The sequence below is a fragment of the Molossus molossus genome, unplaced genomic scaffold (assembly GCF_014108415.1).
Source record: "Molossus molossus isolate mMolMol1 unplaced genomic scaffold, mMolMol1.p scaffold_m16_p_22, whole genome shotgun sequence".
In the NCBI taxonomy this organism is placed as follows: domain Eukaryota; kingdom Metazoa; phylum Chordata; class Mammalia; order Chiroptera; family Molossidae; genus Molossus; species Molossus molossus.
In genome coordinates this window covers 19,365,569-19,385,322 of record NW_023425358.1, presented here as the reverse complement: position 1 = coordinate 19,385,322, position 19,754 = coordinate 19,365,569, and the positions used below count along the sequence as shown (strand labels likewise).

At 41.4% G+C, this 19,754-nt stretch overlaps 1 protein-coding gene across 1 annotated transcript in view; it reads right to left on the bottom strand.

Moving 5' to 3' along the window:
* Positions 1-1,508: 1,508 nt before the first annotated feature.
* Positions 1,509-19,754, bottom strand: part of LOC118639976 (solute carrier family 5 member 4) — a 29,891-nt gene continuing 11,645 nt past the window's right edge. Inside the window, exons 6-15 of the mRNA XM_036276706.1 lie at positions 18,802-18,907; positions 18,165-18,245; positions 16,021-16,241; positions 13,266-13,401; positions 12,084-12,191; positions 9,204-9,354; positions 6,720-6,888; positions 4,983-5,198; positions 2,100-2,202; positions 1,509-1,723 (exon numbers count right to left, since the gene is read on the bottom strand). Coding sequence (XP_036132599.1) covers positions 1,509-1,723; positions 2,100-2,202; positions 4,983-5,198; positions 6,720-6,888; positions 9,204-9,354; positions 12,084-12,191; positions 13,266-13,401; positions 16,021-16,241; positions 18,165-18,245; positions 18,802-18,907 — 1,506 coding nt within the window. The remainder of the gene's footprint in view (positions 1,724-2,099; positions 2,203-4,982; positions 5,199-6,719; positions 6,889-9,203; positions 9,355-12,083; positions 12,192-13,265; positions 13,402-16,020; positions 16,242-18,164; positions 18,246-18,801; positions 18,908-19,754) is intronic.

The window sequence follows — 19,754 nt, the reverse complement described above, 5'->3', positions numbered from 1 at the left end:
TTTATTTATTTATTTTACTTTATTTATTGGGGTGACATCGGTTGATACAACCATACAGGTTTCATGTGTACAGCTCAATAAAATATCATTTGCACCGCACTGCATCATGTGCCCATTCCCCAAAGTAAAGTCTCTTTCTGTCCCCATTTATTCCCTTTGCCCAATTCTACCTCTGCCCTCCCCCTTTCCCTCCGGCTATCACCCTACTGTTGTCCGTGTCTATGTGTGATGTGTGCGTGTGTGTGTGTGTACATATATATATATATATGTTTTTTTTTTTTTGCTTAACCTGTTCACCTTTTTTCATCCAATGCCCCAACCCCCTCCCTTCTGACTGTGGTCAGTCTGTTTGCTGTATCTATGAGTTTGTTTGAACTGTACACTTTAATTAGGTGCATTTTGCCCAGGCGGTGTGGCTCAGTGGATTGAGCATTGTCACATAGATTAAGAGGTCCTGGTTTGATTCCTCGTCAGGGCACATGCCCAGGTTGTGGGCTCAATCCCCAGTAGGGGGCGTGCAGGAGGCAGCCGATCCATGTTTCTCTCTCACATCGATGTTTGTATCTCTCTCTTCCTTACTTCCTCTCTAAAATATCAATAAAACATATTTTAAAAATTTAAATAGATGATTTTATGATATGTGAATTATATTTTAATAAAGTGTTTTGAGAAAATCAACGGCTTGATATGCTAACTTTTAGTGGGGGATGACTTTCTTTAAGGCAGAAGCTAATAATATCTAATAAGTTCATAAAAGTATTCGCAACAGGCATTTCCAGCTCACTTCCTCTCAACTATTAAGAAATATTTCTATTTTTTCAAATCCTTTAGATTAGTGAGGTGAAGATGGGAGGGAAATGTCGCTCTTTGTTTAGATGAGGGGGTCAGGAGGTGATGCAGAGTAGGGAGAGGCGTTCCTTCTAAGTGGAAATCTCCGGAAATGGAAGCAAGCAAGTGTAACACAGGGCAATCTATAAAAAAAGAGAATTTATGCCCTGGCCAGTTTGGCTCAGCGGTTAGAGTGTTGGCCTGTGTACCAAAAAGTCTCAGGTTCGGTTCCGGTCAAGGGCACGTACATGGGTTGCAGGTTCAATCCCCAGCCTCGGTCGGGGTTGTGCGGGAGGCAACCAATTGATGCGTCTCTCTCACGTTGATGTTTCTCTCTTCCTCCCTCTCTCCCTCCTTTCACTCTGTGTAAAAACTCAGTGGGAAAGTATCCTTGGAGTGAGAATTAACAACAACAACAACAAAAAGTATTTAGACCCAAACTCTCCTAGTTTACACATGCCTGTGGAGGCAGCTCACTGGCTTTCTGAATTACCAACTCTTTCTCTTTCTCTTTATTTATTGATACAAAAGAACAGCAAAAGCTAAAAGCCAGGTCTATAGTCACACCGTTGGATAAAATTACCAACTGCTTATCTCCCTTTTGTAACACAACAAACTCTAATGATGAAAAATCAGTAATATCCTCTGCTTAATAAATATTCCAGCGGCTCAGGTGGAGTTCAGGCAAAATAACCGTGGACAAAGACTGCCACCGTCAGGAGCAGGATGGCATTGATGTTCACTACAGTCCTCCAAAAGGGCTTCTCGGACGTGTCTGTCAGCTTCTTCCTTTGGGCTTCTTGCTCCTCTTTGCTCAGCCTGGGTCCTTTCTTCGGCAAACCACAAAATGCGTCATAAGCTTTCCCAAGACATCCACGAGTTTCCTCAGAATTATCTGAATCACAGAAAGATAAACGAATGATCACAAAACACGGAAAATCGAACTCCTGTCAAGGTCGTACAATGTCAGCAAGGAATGGTTACAACTCCTCTGTGGTAGAGGAATAGCCCCGGGAAAACACAGATAACTTCGGTTCTATAAAAACAGAAAATGTTTGCGTAGCGTAGAGTCCAACAAAGGAAAACAAGGGACAAGCTGGGGGGAAACATTGGCATCTTATATCACACAGGGGCTGCTATCCTTAGTATTAATGAGTTTCTTGAAATAGAGAAAATCCTGCAAACAGTTCCATAGAAACCTAGTAGAGACATGAATAAACGGTTCAAAGAAGAACAGGTAGTTCTTACACCAGATGTAAACCAGATATTACCTTCATCAACATCATCATCAGCTTCTTCCTGTCTCTTCTCTTCTGCATCTAAATCGATTCGTTCCTCTGTCCTGTTCCGAAGAGCCCAGCACAGGCGATACAACTGCCCAGAGGCCACAGACAAGCACATCAGTGAGGAGCAGAGGTTTACAACGCCGATACAATGGTACATTTATGGTGCGGTGCAAAAAAGTCAACCAGCGCAGGAAAATATAGATAGCAATGAAAAGGTCGTCAACCCCACTCATTCACAATAACACACTATTTTAAATTATTTTTGTTTTTAATTCTTCTGGTACTTATTCAACTCTCTTAGTTAATACGTTTAAAACTCCTACTGCTGGATTTATCATTTCATGAAAGTCAAAGATTTATCTACCTTTATACACTACACCCTGGCTTCACTCTCTGTCATATCACTCAACTTTTGTTAGTTTGTCTGGTGGTTACTTTTAAAGTTCTCCTTAAGTTCCATTCCTGGATCCATCATGGTTAGATAGTGTCAAGGTACTGTTCTTGAGCTCCGAAAGGAATTTATACCCTTACACATCTGTTTTCCAGACCACATCCAAACTTCTGTCAACTTTATCATTACTTTAAAACTGTTGAGCTCTATAGAATTTTAATTGTTTTCTGCAATTATAACTAAGATTTCCATGTTTTGTCTATATGTTGAATTAAAAACTTGAAAATAAATAGCATTTATGTTATTATGCCACATTTTTGTGTGCCATCGATCCAAGACCTGTGATTGGACACAATAAATAAATACCATCCAACTCTAGGTCATTTTAAGCAAATTGTTTCTAGTGTCAAATGGGTTTTTAAAATTACAATCCATTATATGCTTCAAGTCATGCTTCATTTTAACTGGCTGCATAATTGACTCATGATTTTCTTGTGCACATTTACTAGAATTTGTCACTGGTTTTCCTAGTTGTTGCTGACATAACAAGCACATGCTTTGCCTGGTCACTAAGATTCCTAATTGTAGCTTCATAAGGTTCTCCTCATAGAATTTCTTATACTGAATCCACATTCTTTGTTAAAGCTCTGTTATTGGGACTCCAAGTATTTTCTAGTCTTGCTAAAAAAACAATCATCCTGAGATTTCTGTTTACTGTCCTATTCAGTTAGGTCTACATTTCATGACTTTCTCTGAAATGACTACGTATTGATTTTTATCAGTCCACTTGGAAAGTTCAAACCTCACAGTATGTTAATGAAACATAAACATAAACTAGATAAACGGTCTCATTGGTCCTCCTTTGATTCTAAAAATTAATAATAAATTGTGGTTATTTTGATCGGCATAACAGAGTTTAACATTTATATTTACTTCTTTGAAAGCTGGGCTATGTTTTCCAGTTTTATCCAATTTTACCCAATATTCAGTGTAAACATTTAGTTATAAATTCTAGTGGTGAGTTTTTGGGGAAGTAATTTGAACCACTCTTGCTTCAGGTTTCCCCATCTGCAGAAAATCCACTTGCAGGGCCCTGGCCAGTTCGGCTCAGCGGTTAGAGTGTTGGCCTGAGGACCAATGAGTCATGGGTTCAATTCTGCTAAGGGCACGTACCTCAGTTGCGGTTTGTTCCTGGCCCTGCTGGGGTCGTGCCGGAAGCAACCAGTCGATGTGTCTCTCTCACATCGATGTTTCTCTCTCTCTCGTCCACTCTATCGAAACAAAAAAATGGAAAAATATCCTCGGGTGAGGATTTAAAAAAAATCCACTTGCAGGAATATGCAAATTACTATTGATTTAAAAATTATAAGTGACAAATGCAAAATAAATAAAAGTTATACATGTTAGTAATACATTCAAACAATATTAGTAAATAAGCAATATTTAAACAAAAAATGACTACTATTTGCTGATTCTTCATAGTGTCTCTCCCACAGATACCTTTTATTAAAAGTTTCTGGTGTATGTGCTTTAAGATTTTTTTCTATGCAGATAGAAAAAATACATTTGCATTAATTTAATTTGAAAAAGTTATGTTATACAGTACTGTATTATTCTGCAAGTTTTTTTCCTCACTTAACCATGTCATGGACATTTAAAAAAGCAAAAATAGAGCTCCTCAGGTTTTCGAATGGCTACATGATAACGTGCTATTTCTCTGTACCTATTCCTCTAGCAAAGGAAATTTGGGTTGTCTCCATTTTTTCTATTAGAGACCTTGGGCAGAGAAAATGTTTATTTCTGTATTTTTTCTACGTGCACAAGTATTTCCACTTTAAGCTCCTAGAAATGAAATCAGTGACTCCCAGGGTATAAGAATTTTAAAGTTGATAAATATTGCTTAACTGCTCTCCTCCACATTATAAAATTCATACAGTCACCAGCAGTTTTGGGGAGTGGGCTTTTCCCAACATCCTCATCGACATCAGACATATCCACATTAAATCTTTCTGCCAATTTTGAAAGGCAAATAATGTATCATTGTTCTGTTTTCCTTTTTCCTGCCCCCTGGTACCACGTGCTTAAAAAAAAACCCCAAGACAGCATTTGTACTGTAGACACAATTCTACCTGCCCCAGACGGCGGCTCTGCGGTGAAGAATTTTCCAGTTTCTAAGGCAACACTAATTCCTCTCTTCCTGATAACCTTACAGCAAATGTTCAGATTGACCTCCCAACTGCACTGTGGAGTTATTTGAGAAGGAAGCCCAGAGCCTAGTTTTACAGTTCTTAATTCCCCGGTGCTCTGCACAGATTCAGAGCAAAGTATTCAATTGAGTAACTGCGCGATAATCTCCTAGGTCGCTTCAGCTCTGATGGGGCCGTGCTTCTGTCGCCTGGGGTTTGTACTCCCCCTGAAGCCCTAGAAGGCAAAGCCTCCTCTTTTAGACAAACATGTATCTGTCACTCATTACTCACATGTATATCAGGAATGGGTTTTGTTAACAGAGAAATTCCCAGGATGACCAGTACGGAAATGAGAAAGAGAATCATGGCAAAGTACAGGTAGTGCACTCCGCAGATGACTTTGGGACAGTCACTGGCAGCCAAGCAGCTCCCTGTTCCAAAGGCAAACTCTGCAATCATACGAAACAGGCCGACCACAAGTCCAATGATCAGACCCCAGAAGGCTCCCTGCAAAAGAAGAACAAAAGCAAGGGGGTTAGAAAAGAGGAGAAGCTCATTCTAGTAGGTCATAATTATCATCCTATCTGCTTTCTCCACTAAGAACCAACAAATGGCTAACTTTGAGCACAAGGTCACCAAAACAGAGGAAAGATGCCAACGCAGGTGTTTGCCAGGGGCCCACTGTTCTCCGTGGCCTTGAAACATCATTGCACTGTTAATTCTCCAACTCCACGACACTACAGGTCTCCCCATTCCCCAGAAGTTTGCGTTACGCATCACTTCGCTTTTACTAAAGACCTACATTAGTTCCGTTTCCGCTAACTGAAAGAAATTTGAAGAGAATTTTTACTTTTACGAAGAAAAAGCGAAAATAGCTTTCAGCGTGTTGTTCAGTGAGCCCGTAAGAGGCATGTGCACAGGAGCAAGCTCCTTCCCGGAACCACACTCAACTTCTCAGCACCAGGCTGCCCTGGCTTTGAACTAGGTCTGTGAGCCCCTGGGCTTTATCTATGTCTCGTGAGTTCATTAGCAAGATGTGTCCTAATGTATCAGAAAAGCCTGAGAGAGGTTATTTTTTGGGGGTCCAGACATGCTCACAATTTTTTTCCATATAAATTAATGGCAAAGGCTTGTTCACTTTATACATTTCGGCTTGGGTCTCACGGAGACGCTCTACTTTTGGCCAGATGGGGAAACCTGCACTGTCTGCTCTGACCCAGGCTTCGGTTTACCTTGCCTTTTATTTTATATATAGATTAAAACACTTGTGACTTATTTTGTAGAATAAACAGAACTATGACTTATCTTACACAGTTTGCGGAGTTGATATTAGATAGTTATGATACTTCTGTTAAGCTTTTGACAATTAAAAGCATGCATTTTCTCTGAGAAGTGATGGGGGTGGAGAGATATGTCCCCTGTTCCCCTATTAGGATGTTATGTTTAGTGGAAACAGTATTGCAGAGAGATTAAAGGATGAGCCTTGGATGGAGAAAGAAGTGAGTTTGAATCTCAAGATCCCATTTACTAATAGTAAGTAATATGTGCAAAGCACATAGATAACCCTCTGCACCTGTTCCTCATCCGGAAATTATAATAATAAGGCTCATACCTAGGAACAATTAAGGGAATAAATGTCCATGGTCCGTAATAATAAACTAATTATATATATATATATATATATATATATATAAAGAAATTAACATGTTTTGAACCATTACTAGTGAGGTAGGTTTTCTTCTAAGCACTTCATATTAAAACAAGATCTTTTTAAATCCTCACAGCAATTCTATAAGATAAGCACTGTGATTCTCTTCATTTTACAGAGTCAAGGGTTTTGTTTAAGATCACAATGATATTAAGTGTTGGAGCCAGGATGGAACCTGACATCTTAACCCTAACCCTGTGTTCCTTGGCACTGTGCCATGTATGTACATATTTTGTAGAAAATGTGAAGACTGTGTTATGAGTGTGCACCACATATTTGCACTCTTTGGTGGGAATCAGCAACTGTGAAATGTCACGTACCTGTTCATTGACTCTTTTACAGAAGATGGCGAGAAGGAACACAGCAGCGATTGGAGGCCCGAGGTAGCTAGAAATTGATTCTATGTAATGAAACAGTTGTCCATTTTGAGATACCTGGACTAATGGGACCCACAAAATGCTGATGACAATTAGCACAATGATAAATAGCCTGAGAAGAAAACAAAATGATTTAAATATTAGACAAAAGCATCACTAGTATTTCCATTGTGCTTTAGTTCTTGAATTCATTCTTGTGGCTGTTCATTGACATTTCAAAGAAAATCGAGCTCCTTGATCTCATGTCATGCCATGCCTGTGATTATCTGTTAGTAAAATGTCACTCAAGCAAGTCCTTGCCTATAATGAATCATAATAGCTTCAACTTTGAGATTAAGTATCTATTTATACAAACAGTTCAAATATCAGCATTTGGTTAATAATTCCCTAATGCAGTTTACACACTATATCAATTAGAAAAAAACACAACACTATTTCTAAGTGATTATCTGTATAAGGAAAGCAGGTTCTTATTTTGGTCTTTTTTCCTAGTTTGAGAGAAACTAAGTCAGTTTGCACACTTTAGAATGAAAATATCCTCTCTCCCAGAATGATGAGTGAATTGGCTGGAAATGCGAGTCTGGGCATTTTGCTACTTGAGTACTTTGGCAGGTAGAAAGAATTGGTTAAAATATTGATAAGCAGTTAACATCTATTAGAGGCTCCTGGGGATCAGGAGCATGACAGGTTCACTTTCTAAAACTTCACAGTATTTTCCTGTGCTTGTCATGTGAATAAACAAATAATAATAATTTACTGGACTCTCTGTGAAAGGTCATCCCTCGCCTGTGCTCACCTGAAACAGAGAGGTGGGCACTAGGAGAAACGAGGGACAAGTATTTGGGCAGGACACTGAGGCACATGTGTCTCGTTCAAGCTTCACAAAACTTCTGCAACCTTGCAATAACTAAGTGTGATAAACCATGGGAAGCCCAAGCACAGTGCCCAGCACACAGTAAAGATTCGATAAACAACTCCTACTATCGTTACTGTCATCATCATTGGAAATTATGTGTCTCCTTTGCTCCCTTATCTTCAGTTGTTTTCTGTCATATATAGAGTAAAATCCAAAGTCCTGTTATGGCTGAAATGACCCTCCATGACCTCTCCTCCCACTACCTTTCTGGCCTTGTTTCCTATCACTCTCCTGCTTCTCCTCCTGGGCCAACCTCACCGCCTGTCCTCACACACACCACACTTGAGAGTAGAGGAAGGCAGCACCCACTGCTCCTCCCCTCTGAGCCCTGGGGCTCCGCCCACACTCTCCCCAGGGCTCTGGCCAAATGCCACTTCTTCAGTGAGATTCCCTGAGCACCTGTCTTAGGTCGTCCTCATCCTTTAATTCTGCTTTAATTTTCTTCTGAGCATATTTTTGTCATCCAATATAGAATATATTTATTGTCTATCTTCCCCACATAAAATTATTTTTCATATATATGTCATTTTTTCATATTTGTATTCTGGGAGATAGTAGGCATTTAATAATAAGAAGAGGAAAATAAAAACTCATTAATTGACCATTGAGACTTAGAGGGAATTCATTACCCAAGATTGTATACCTATTAGTGGACTACTGCACCTTGGACCTACTGAAATCCAGTCCAACACTTTCTCCACCACAGAAACACAGATGCCTTACTGGTCTTCCTCTCCTGTAGCCTTCATCCAGAGTCAAGATCTGGACCAACTGAGCCCTTGGAATTTCTCCAAGTACTTAATTTATCAACACAATTGTTACTATCTTCAACAAAGCATGGTCTTTTAAATATCTTTTTATTGATTGTTTTGAGAGAGAGAGAGAAAGAGAGGGAGAGAGAGAGATATGGAAATATCGATACGAGAGAGAAACATTGATTGGATGCCTCCTGCACACCCCTCACTAGGGATTGAGCCCACAACCCAGGCATAAACCCTGACTGGGAATTGAACTGAGACCTCAGTCCACTGAGCCACACTGGCTGGGCCAAAGCACGATCTTTTAAAGAGGTGCTTAGTTTCTTTTGACACCCCATGTTTTAATGAATGCAGTTGGTAAACGTCTCTGTAGCAGTGTGTGGATGTCACTAATCTGTTACTTCCCTTATGTGATGTGCATGGAAACTTCTAGAGATGGTGTATTAACCTACGAGAGTAGGTGGAAACTTTATACCCCATGAAAAACGCTGATGGAATTTCATGAAGATGTGGTGGGGAGAGGGTGTGAGGGGAGGAATAAGAGACAACCAGAGGCATTTGGAAGTCTGAAAAAACAACTATTTCATTTGAAAGTATGGCCCCAAATTTTGTATCTGGACAGAGATAAAGTTGTATTAAAAGTCTTCTAATGTTCTTTTCCCACTCTAGAACCCAAAGATGAGGAGGCCTTATTTCACTTCTATATTTCTACTCTTCCAGAGAAATTTTAGACAGAAGCTAGGATTCTCTCACCGTCCAGCTATAAGGAGCTCTCTCTCTGATGCCTGCTTCCGGACCTTGGTGTAGAGGTCCATGGTGAAGAGGGTGCTGGCGCTGTTGAAGATGGAGGTCAGGGAGCTCATGAGAGAGGCCAACATGACTGACAGCATCAGGCCCCGCAGTCCTGGGGCCAGAAGAGGATGCAATCACTAGTTAGGAATTGGATGCCATGATCCATGATTACCTTGCCAAAGCAGATAGTCTTTCAAAGATAAAAGTGCCCTGGAACACTCAGTAACTGATGTGCCTATCAATACATGCCATCATGTAGCACTTTCTGCATATTTCCTGGTGATGTGATAATAATCCAGTATAGACTTTTCATTCTAAATATAAATTTAGAGATCATTTGCCGGAATCTAAATTTGGAAGACAGGAAACAGTGTTGTACTGCCTTTTTGTTATTTTTTGGAGGAACTATTTGCTTCCTGGAGACTTAGGGAACTGAAGGGAAAAAGCCTAGCAGGTGGTTCTGTTGAAGACATCTTTGGTGGGACAGGCAAAGAGTTTTGAGATATTACAGCAACTTCATCCTTCAGTTTCCTCTGCCTATGAGTAAGGTCACTGAACATCCTGATGGGTGGGTGATGTCACTTGTGGGTTGTGCTCCCTTCCTCCTGACAGTGCTCATGTGGGTCAGGGAGAAGAAAGGTCACAGAAGGGTTAGCCATCCTTTGATGAGCCCAAGGTACAAGATCACCTGGTCATTCCTGAACCCCATGATCTGCTCTGTTTCTGATCATGGCAGATAACCTTCTGAATCCTGATAATTTACTTATTTCATATGTGTGGTTTATTTTCTATTTCATTAAACTAGAATGTGAATTTCAAGGGATAGGGGACTTTGTGACTACTTCACTAATGTTTTCTAAGCACCAGGGCAATTTATGGCACATAATAGGAGCTCAATAGTAGTTGTAAGTTAAATAGATTGAGGTCTGTTATTTGGGTATCACTAGTCTAAAGAAAGCAAGGATAGTTAACCTCTGCCCAGGATGGTTTTTCTCAGTGGTTAGAGTGTTGGCCCTTGAACCAAAGAGTCTTGGGTTCCACTCCTGGTCAAGGACACGTACTTTGGTTGTGGGTTGGATCCTTGGCCCCGGTTGGGGTTGTGTGGGAGGCAACCAATTGATGTGTCTTACTCATGTTGATGTTTCTGTCTCTCTCTCCCTCCTTCCTACTCTATCTAAAAAAAAAAAAAAAAAAAATCAGTGGAAAAATATCCTTAGGTGAGGATTAAAAAAAAGAAAAATAGTTAAACTCTAGTCCTCTGAGTTTATAAGCTTATGGCTATGCAACTCTTTTTAAAATGTTTAAATTACAATTTGTATTTAATATTATTTTGTATTAGTTTCAGTTGTTCAGCATACTTCACAAAGTGCTCCCCCGATATGCTGGTGCCATTCAGTCCTTACAATACTAGTGACTACATTCCCTGTGCTGTGCTAGAAATTCCTGTGATGGGTTCATGACTACCAATGTGCACTTCTTAATCCCTTCACCTTTTCACCCCCTCTGGCAACCATCAGTCTGTTGTCTGTATCTATGAGTCTGTTTCTATTTTATTTGGTTGTTTATTTTGGGCTATAAAGCTCTTTTATTGACAAATCCATCATTTAAATGATCTTGATTGCTTTGCAAGAGAATCTTGAATCTCAAAGAGTAAGGATTATTCTATTTTTATTTATTTTTTATTCTTACCCGAGGACATTGTTGCATTTATCTTCAAATAGAGCAGGAGGGAGAGAGGGGAAAAGAGAGGGAGAAACATCAATGCGAGAGAGACACATCGAGTGGTTGCCACCCACATGACCCCAACTGGGGCTGGGGACAAACTGCAACTGAGGTACATGCCCTTAGCGGAAAATGAACCTGGGACTCTCTGGACCAGAGGCCGACACTCTAACCACTGAGCAAAACTGGCCAAGGGCGAGTAGGGATTATTCTAATAGAAATACTATCTGGTTCAATTCTGTATTCCCCAGGCCCAGCACAGGGCTGGCAACCTATGGAAGGTGCTCGAGAAATATCTGATGAAGACAGCTGAATTAATGGAAGAAAGAATTATTGACAAATAACAATTAGTTAAAGTTTATGCCATGATGTTTATATGTGTGTGTGTGTGTGTGTGTGTGTATGTGTGGTGTGTGTGTATACTGTAAAATGATTACCACAATCAAGCTAATTAACATATTCATCACCTCACATAGTTACTATTATCTTGTTTTGTTGTGAGAATACTCGAGATCTATTCTTTTACCAGTTTCAAGCATACATTATTATTAACTATAGTCTCCGTGCTGTAGAGTAGGTCTCCAGAACTTACCCATATTACAACCGAAAGTTTGTACCCTTTGACCAACAGCTTCCTATTTCCCCATCCCCACCCCCTGGCAACCACTATTCTACTTCTCTGTTTCTTTAGATTCTACATATAAGTGAGACCATACAGTACTTGTGTTTCTGTGTCTGGCTTATTTTACTTAGCATAATGCCCTCCAGGTTCATCTATGCTGTTCCAGATGGCAGGATTTCCTTCTTTTTTAAGGGTGAAGAAAGTTCTATCATCTATCTATCAACATCACACATTCTTTTTTTTTAAATTATTTTTTCTTTATTGATTTTAGAGAGAGAGGAAAGGAGAGGGAGAGAGAAACATTGATGAGAGAGAACATTGATTGGGCGCCTCCTGCATGCCCCCCACTGGGGATTTGGCCCACAACCTGGACATGTGCCCTGACCAGGAATCGAACCAGCGACCTCTTGGTGCATGTGTAGATGCTCAACCACTGAGCCACACCAGCCAGGCACCACTCCTTCTTTATCATTTACCCGAGCATGACATTTTCTTACCGTCAGGCATCAGTTCCATCACCAGCATTGGGTAGGCATAGTTAGTGCAGCCGACTTCAGTGCCGCAGTGTTTCACACACTCAGAAGGCACAACACAGGCCACCTTCTCTGAAGAGGAATTCAGATAAATGGGTTCAGTGAGTGGGGCTCAGACAGGTAAGATCTATAACCACTGGACACAGAGACAAGCTGTAAGATCATGAGTTAGAGGAAAGACGTTTGCTTGGAAATTAAAGGTTCAATTTCATACAATCGATCTGGTTCCTCTTTGCCCAGAATACAGCTTTCTAGGTGTCTCACAGCTGTAGCTCCCTTTGCACTGCCCTTTGGGGCAGGGCTCTGCCTTGGGTGTGGCCCAGCTAGAGCATTCAAGCAAACAGGGAGCTGATTCCATCCCCCAGGAAAGGTGCAAGAGCGTAAGTCCTCCCAGGAGCACCGAACTCCAGAGATAAAACAACAACAACAACAACACTCGGGAAGTCCAGTCATCTGGCCCGGTGTCTTTCTTCTACATCTAAGAAGAGGTGTCACTTGTGATGCTGGAGTGACTGCCCCACGTGGGATGATGTCTCATTCATTGTGGCAGTTGCACAATAATACCTTGGTGATATTTTTGCTCAAATGACATTATGAAAACAGATAGCAAAAATTGGTATAAAAAATTACCCCGAAAACTAATACCTTAGCACATTAGCTTCTTTTAATTTTTTATTCCTTTCTAATCCTTTTCTGGAGAAATGTCTTTATTGCATAACTACGGTAATTGTTGAGATAATATTTTATACTAGTCTGCTTTTTACATCTAACATAATGACTTTAGCATTTCCTCAAGTTTTGAGGTAATGTACACTATATCTTTGACCACTCCCTACTTGTTTGATATCTATACATTCTTTGTTATAGGCAACACTAACAAGTCAATAAGAAGGGATATTAGTCACTTGATGTTAATTTCACAAGTTTTCAGCTAAATAAACTGATGCCCAGTTCAGAAAACATAAGGTGAATTCAGTGTTACCTGATGGACTGCCCCAGTAAAAACCAGAGAAATATTCTGTTATATTTCTTGTTTTTACTCCCATGCATAGTGTGTTTTTCTAGTTACGAAGGTTTTGATACATCTTAAAACCACTATTCGTAATTCAAGCATAAACAATGAGAACTTATGGATCCAGGACTTGCCTGTGTACAGGATGCGGCTGATCATTCCTGGCATCACCATGAGGAACATGGGCAGCAGCTTCAGGTACCCACACATGATGCAGGCAGCCTTCACGTGAGACATGTTCTTGCCCGACAGGCAGCGCTGCACAATGACCTGCCAGGAAAACACGACCTCGTCATGAAACAACCAGAGGATGCTCCCAAAGAAGGGGCATGTCTCTTCAGGGATTAGTGTTACAGTAAAAAATGGGATGATGACTAGAGAATACTGAGCTTTGGGGTAAAATCAGACTTGAATCCCTGCTCCTTTTACATCAGTATTTGACTTCTGTGAGTTTCAGGCTTCTCATCTCTAAATAGGGTTATCTCATAATACTCTCCAGGTCCCTCCACACCATCTCAAAGGATAAGAGATCTTTCTTTCTTACAGCTGCACAGTTTTCCATTATGTCCATGTATCGCAGCTTTTTTATCCACAGCAAGCCAAGCAGAGAAAGACAAATATCACATGATCTCACTTATTTGTGGAATATAATGAACTAAACAAACTGATGAACAAAATTGACCCAGAGACATAGAGGTAGGGTACAGACTGACAAGTCTCAGAGGAGGAGGGTTGGGTGGGGGGAGATAAACCACAGAACTTACATGCATGTATGCATGACCAATGAACATAGACAACAAAGCTGGGGATGAGGTGGGGGGATGGGGAGGAGAGTGTCAATGGGGGAAAAAGGAGAAACATCTGTAACAAAAACAAATTAATAAAAATAATTTAAAAAATTAAATAAGAAATTGTGATGAGCAAAAGAAGCCGGGGGTGGGGGGGAGGATAAATAGGGTTATCTTTTGTAGGGCATCCTGTATATTTGGTATAATGTTTGTAAGACTCTTGGTGCATAGACTTCAATACACATAATTACTATTAAAGTATGCTTATAGCTCCCAGGCTGCATTGCAACAATGGCTGTGTGTTCTTCCAGGTACAAACTGTCACTACTGATCCTGGCAACAAGTTGTGTGAGTTTTGTCATTAATATTGTAGGCACTAAATAAGCGACTGCTCATCAGTAAGTCTCTTTTGTGAAGGAGAAGTTGTCCCTTTGAGAAATCAAGAACAGTGCCATAGAAACACCAGAGTCACGCATCCACCAGAATAGAAAGAACCCTGAGACATTCATCGGTAGATGTCTTCAAAATGTCCTGAGGACCTCCTTGAGTCATGACTCAGATATAACGGTCCTGGGAAAATCACTTAATATCATTTCATAATTTGTACTTCAGTGGTGCAATCTCTTGACTAAGAAGTTTCTAGCAAAGCAGGATTTCTATCCCTAAAGCCATAACTTCTTGACATTTTCCTTTTCAAGAAATGTTAGAAAACTGGGATGTCTTCTTCTATTTAGTTCCCTTTGAGAGCCAAATCTATTAGGGATAGCAGCAGTGTCATTTAGTGCTGGGGGAGCAAGTGATATTTTTATTTTTTTATATGTTTGTAGTGATTTTTTTAGAGAGAAAGGAAGGGAGAGAGAGCGATAGAAACATGTTGCTCAGGAACTCACTGGAGAATTCAGTTTCTCTGAAGACAGGAGTAAACCGAGAAAGAAGATGATATGGAATACCGGAAATAGGAGCGATAGCCCGAGAAGAAGGCCAGGGTGCTGGGTTAGGATGGGCAGCGAGCAGAGAGCAGGCTGGTAGTCTGTGAGAGGCAAGGCTCTGGGAGAAAGGAGGGAAAGTGTTGGTGGAAAACTCGACGTGTTTGCAAGTACTAAGAAGCGATTTAGGCAATTTGCAGAGGGTTTGGTGTTTGAGTAACAATTCTAAGACAATTTAAAACAAATTAAGAATTATTTGTTAGAAAAATTATTTATGTAGAGATTATAAAAAGCTAAAGAAAACTCAGTCAGAGACTATCGTGTGGCTTGGCTGTGAATTATATTCATATAGTCACAAAAATGCTAGCACTCAATGCGGATCTCACCGGAGCTGCGAATCAGATTTATTGGGAGGGTGGGCGGACAGGAGGTGTGCTCGTGTGGGACTGAGGATGGAGAGTTGAAAGAGACAGACCCTCAGCTCTCATTGTGGGAAGCCAACAGAAAAATTCTAAAATTGGAAAACCAAGAGGTAGCAATATAAGCATTTATTTGAAGAACCTGGTGATCAAGTTTACGGGCAAATTCTGATCTAACGGGTATTTCTAAGGAGCTCTAAGGTGTCATTCATGCCAGTGGTTCACAGACCACTCATTGGGTGCCAGGGTTTAGGGAACAGAAATATGCACCAAAATAAGTAACTGAAGGAGCCAAAGGTGTTCACCTTTGAGGGACAAGAAATGAGGTAAAGAGAGGGACACCAGACAGCTATTTCGCATGATAAACTTTGTAGAAGTGTTTGACTTTTTTTGTTGTTGTTGTTAATCCTCACCCAAGGATACTTTTCCATTTACCTTCAGATAGAGTGGGAGGGAGGGAGAGAGCAAAACATCGATGTGAGAGAGACATTTTGACTGGTTTCCTCCCACATGACCCCAAACATGGCCGGGGATCGAACCACAACTGAGGTATATGTCCTTGACTGGGATCGAACCTGTGACTCTTTGGTCCTGGGGCCAATGCTCTAACTGCTGAGCCAAACCGGCTAGGGTCAAGTGTTTGACTTTTTAAATGATTAAACTATATAATTTGCTAGGAGGAGAAAAAGAACAAAATAAACATATTCACACACACACACACACACACACACACACACACACATGCACACACTCTACCTGATCTGTGCACCAGTACCACACAGCTACGATGGTCATTCCTACTATCGTTCCTGGCCATGGAATATCTCCGGTGACAGCATCTCGGAAAATGTGGAAGGAGTCTGCCTGAGGAGTGTAGCACTTGGGGCTAATTGTCAGGTTGTCCCCTTCAACTATGGATGGGATGGCATTCATATACTTCTCTGTAAAACTCTCATACCCTCCAACTTCGGCAAATGCTGAAAAGGCAGTGGATAAAATAAAATGTTTCACAGAAATGTAAGACATCCAGTTTTCATAATTATTCCTTTGTGGTGGAGGTACTCAAGCACCCCAATCAGCCTGGTCACATTCTCAGTGCCCTTCTCTCGGGATCCGTGTCCTTCTAGCACCTCCGCTGGCATTGACTATGCTACCAGGTTCACTGTCACAAAGTTCACAAAGCAAATCACCCTTTATCTTTTCTTGTTATGGTGATTTTAAAAAATTTGATGTAGTATCTAACCCTAAGGTAAAAATAAAGTTGTAACCCAATAGACTGACATTGATGTCTCGTAACGATCAGACCAGAGGCAGACCTGCAGGTGAACTGGAGTGCACCCAACAAAATCAGCCCTCAGAAAGTCGCAGCTCATCTGAAAGGACCAGGAAGAAATGGCCTCTCTTTGTGACACAGAACCTGGCTGGTCTGACCTTATGCATAGTCAGATTTTCTGGAGAAATGCTGTATTCTACCTATATTACAATAAAAAATTAAAAAGATAAAGAGCAGAAATTGGAGGCAGCAGGTTACATGTTGTAGACCCGGCCAGTGGGGTTCTGGATGGTACAGAAAGAACCATAATGATGGAAACCCTAGAAAGATGAGTCCAGGCACCTGGGGCCACTTAGTATAGGTTCAAATGATGCAGAATTCATCAGCTGTAGAGTCAGGGTTGACATTAGTTTACTTCTTCATTATTTATTTAATTGAGCACCAATATGTTTGTATGTGCCAAACATGGTGCTGGGATTATGTGCAAAATGAGTGTGCAAGGCAGGAGCTCAACCTAGGGAGGACCCAGATGATACAAGGGAATTGTAACACATGAGGGACCCTAGAATGTGAGAGACTCCCCCTTCTCATCCTAAAGATGAAAGATGTAAGAATTAGAGAGGCTGGTGCCAGGCATTGTATCACTGAGACCAGAAGCCAGAGAACTATGAGCAAGCATAGCACAGGGTAACTACATGGAAAGTTCCCAAGGAACTGGGACCAGCAGTTGCCTCTGGAGCAGCTCTGGGCAACAGAACTTTCCACAATAATCTACAGCCATGTTCTCCGATATGGAAACACTAGCCATAGACTGAGCACTTGAAATATGGCTGGGCCAATGAAAAACAAAATTTTTAATTTTAATTAATTTAACTCTAAGTAGCCATATGTGACCAATGGCATTCATGCTATGTTGAAATCACCAGTTATCACTGTGAATTTGGTGTCTTTGCAGTTCTATCAGCTTTTGGTTCATGTATTTTCAAGCTCTGTGACTGGGTACACTCATGTTCAGAATTGTACACAGAGTGGCTTGAGTGGGCAGAGCATGGTGGCTGCAGGGCAGGGGAGGGAGGAGAGGCACGTTTTACCCATAGCCTTTTTACAGTGTGCATGTATTTCCTATGCAAAGGTAAACAAACACTGTAATAAAACGAAACAAAGGTTAGCAAGCTGTAAGTGAGATTCATCCGTGGTGCTTGCTGAGATGACTTACTCGAGAGAATAAACTGATGAAACTCAATAAGTGAGAGTCACAAAGGAAAACCCAACCCGTGTTTATAGACTCTAACAACAGAGTGAACAACGGACTTTAGAAATTTCCACCCAAAACCAAACAGTCATAGTGAAGTTCATATTCAAGTATCAAAGCTTTTTTTGAATATTTTAATCCTTCATTTTATAAAGGTTTTATGTAAATGAAGGATTTCTGTGCATTGAATTCAATGCACCAATATTTTGCCAAATTATCAACTCAACGATACCAATTTTATCCATTCTAAGCACAAAGATATTAAGATTAAACAAGATCATTTACTGGGAAGCAGCAGAAAAGAGCAGACAGACTGAGCAGACACAAGTCCTATGATTTCCACCCCAGGGCTCTGCTCACACTGCCGTCACTCACCAAACCCCATGAGAATAAAAGAACCTATCAGCATGATGACGGTCTGTAAGGTGTCTGTGTAAATAACCGAGGCCAAGCCCCCTGTGGAGAAAAGAAAAAGAAGCAGGATATTTCACTCATGTGCCCCCACCTTCTTGCCTTCACCTCTAGGTTCTCTTCTATGCAAACCCTGGAAATGACTCAGCAGAGAACATACCGTAAAGCCCTGGCTGGGCCACATGCCACCCTTGGCCTCATGATCTCCTTAGAAGGCCTGTTTCTCATTGATCCTTCTGTCTTCCTTGCCTTGCCTCAGAGTTTTTATGAAAGACAGTGGATCTCTACCTTTGTGTGAGTTTTTTGTACAATACACTGGATTCCAAATGCCATTCCGGGTACTGAACACACAATTGAACTATATTAGTGTTTCCCTGCGCCACCCACCGCGTCATTGTCCTCCATCATGGTGCTCACACCTAATACTGCGGATTCGGTCTCCTTTGCTCTGGTTGTGTTTCTAGGTTGTGCCTGACTCTAGAGTGGGAATAAAGGGATCTCCCTACCCTGGTGGTGACAAGACGAACAATGAGGTCGCCAGTTGCAGGTGGGGTGACATGAGCAGGAGACTGCCTGACGGAGCTAACCACGCAGGACTCACCAGTGATCGTGTAGACAGCGGTGATAGCCAGGAGGGTGCAGATCGCCAGGTAGAGGTCCAATCCCAGGGCCAGCTTGATGAATATGGCTCCAGAAAATATGTCTGACTATAAAGGGAACAGAAGGATGGAAAAGAGACGCGCACTGGGCCCCTCGGCTCTGCACTGATGGCTTCCCCCTCACAGTTACTGCAGCTGCCTGTCTCCTCTGCAGTCCAGTTACGAGCTGCTTGGAAGCCAGATCTCAGCCTCGGAGGATCATTATGGGACTGAGCACAGGCAGGAATGCCGAGTGAGTGCACAGCTGTGTGGATCCCTCTTTCGCGATTCTCAGCAGAGAAACCACCATAAGAACTAGCGTTGTGGATGGAGGAGTCACGGAGTGAACCATGGGTGTTGTTACAAAAACACTCGAGTGTGTTCAGTGTAGTAGAAAGAGGTAAGACATGATGGCAGGTGGGACAAGGGGAATAATTCTAAAGCCGCTAGCCAGAGGCATCGAGAAGAGATGGGATCAAGAGTAGGCACAGGTTGAGGGGTTGGCATTTGACTCCTCATCTTCCAAAGAAGAGTGAAGCAAATGTAGGTTATTTAAATGGGGTGTGTCGGGGGGTGAGTGGCACGTGCCCCTGCAACTCTGATCCCCACAGACTCTGTATCAAAACCCGAAAACTAAGCCAAACCAAAACAGAACCCTGAGAAATAGCATATAAGCATGTTAGTCAGAAACAGAAGTGACATGCCTGGGTGGCAGAGTAGGTGGGAAACGGGATTTAGCCAGGGTCGGAGTTTAGTGGGGTGAGGGAAGGACTCAGACAGAAGCATGAGGGTAGGTTTCTTTGTCGAACTTGGGTCTGGAAGGGGTTTCACAGGAGATGGTGGATTTCTTCCTCCCTAAGATTTGAAATAAAACTTGTCGCTTTCTCATCTCACCAGACATTCGTGTTGGTGAAAA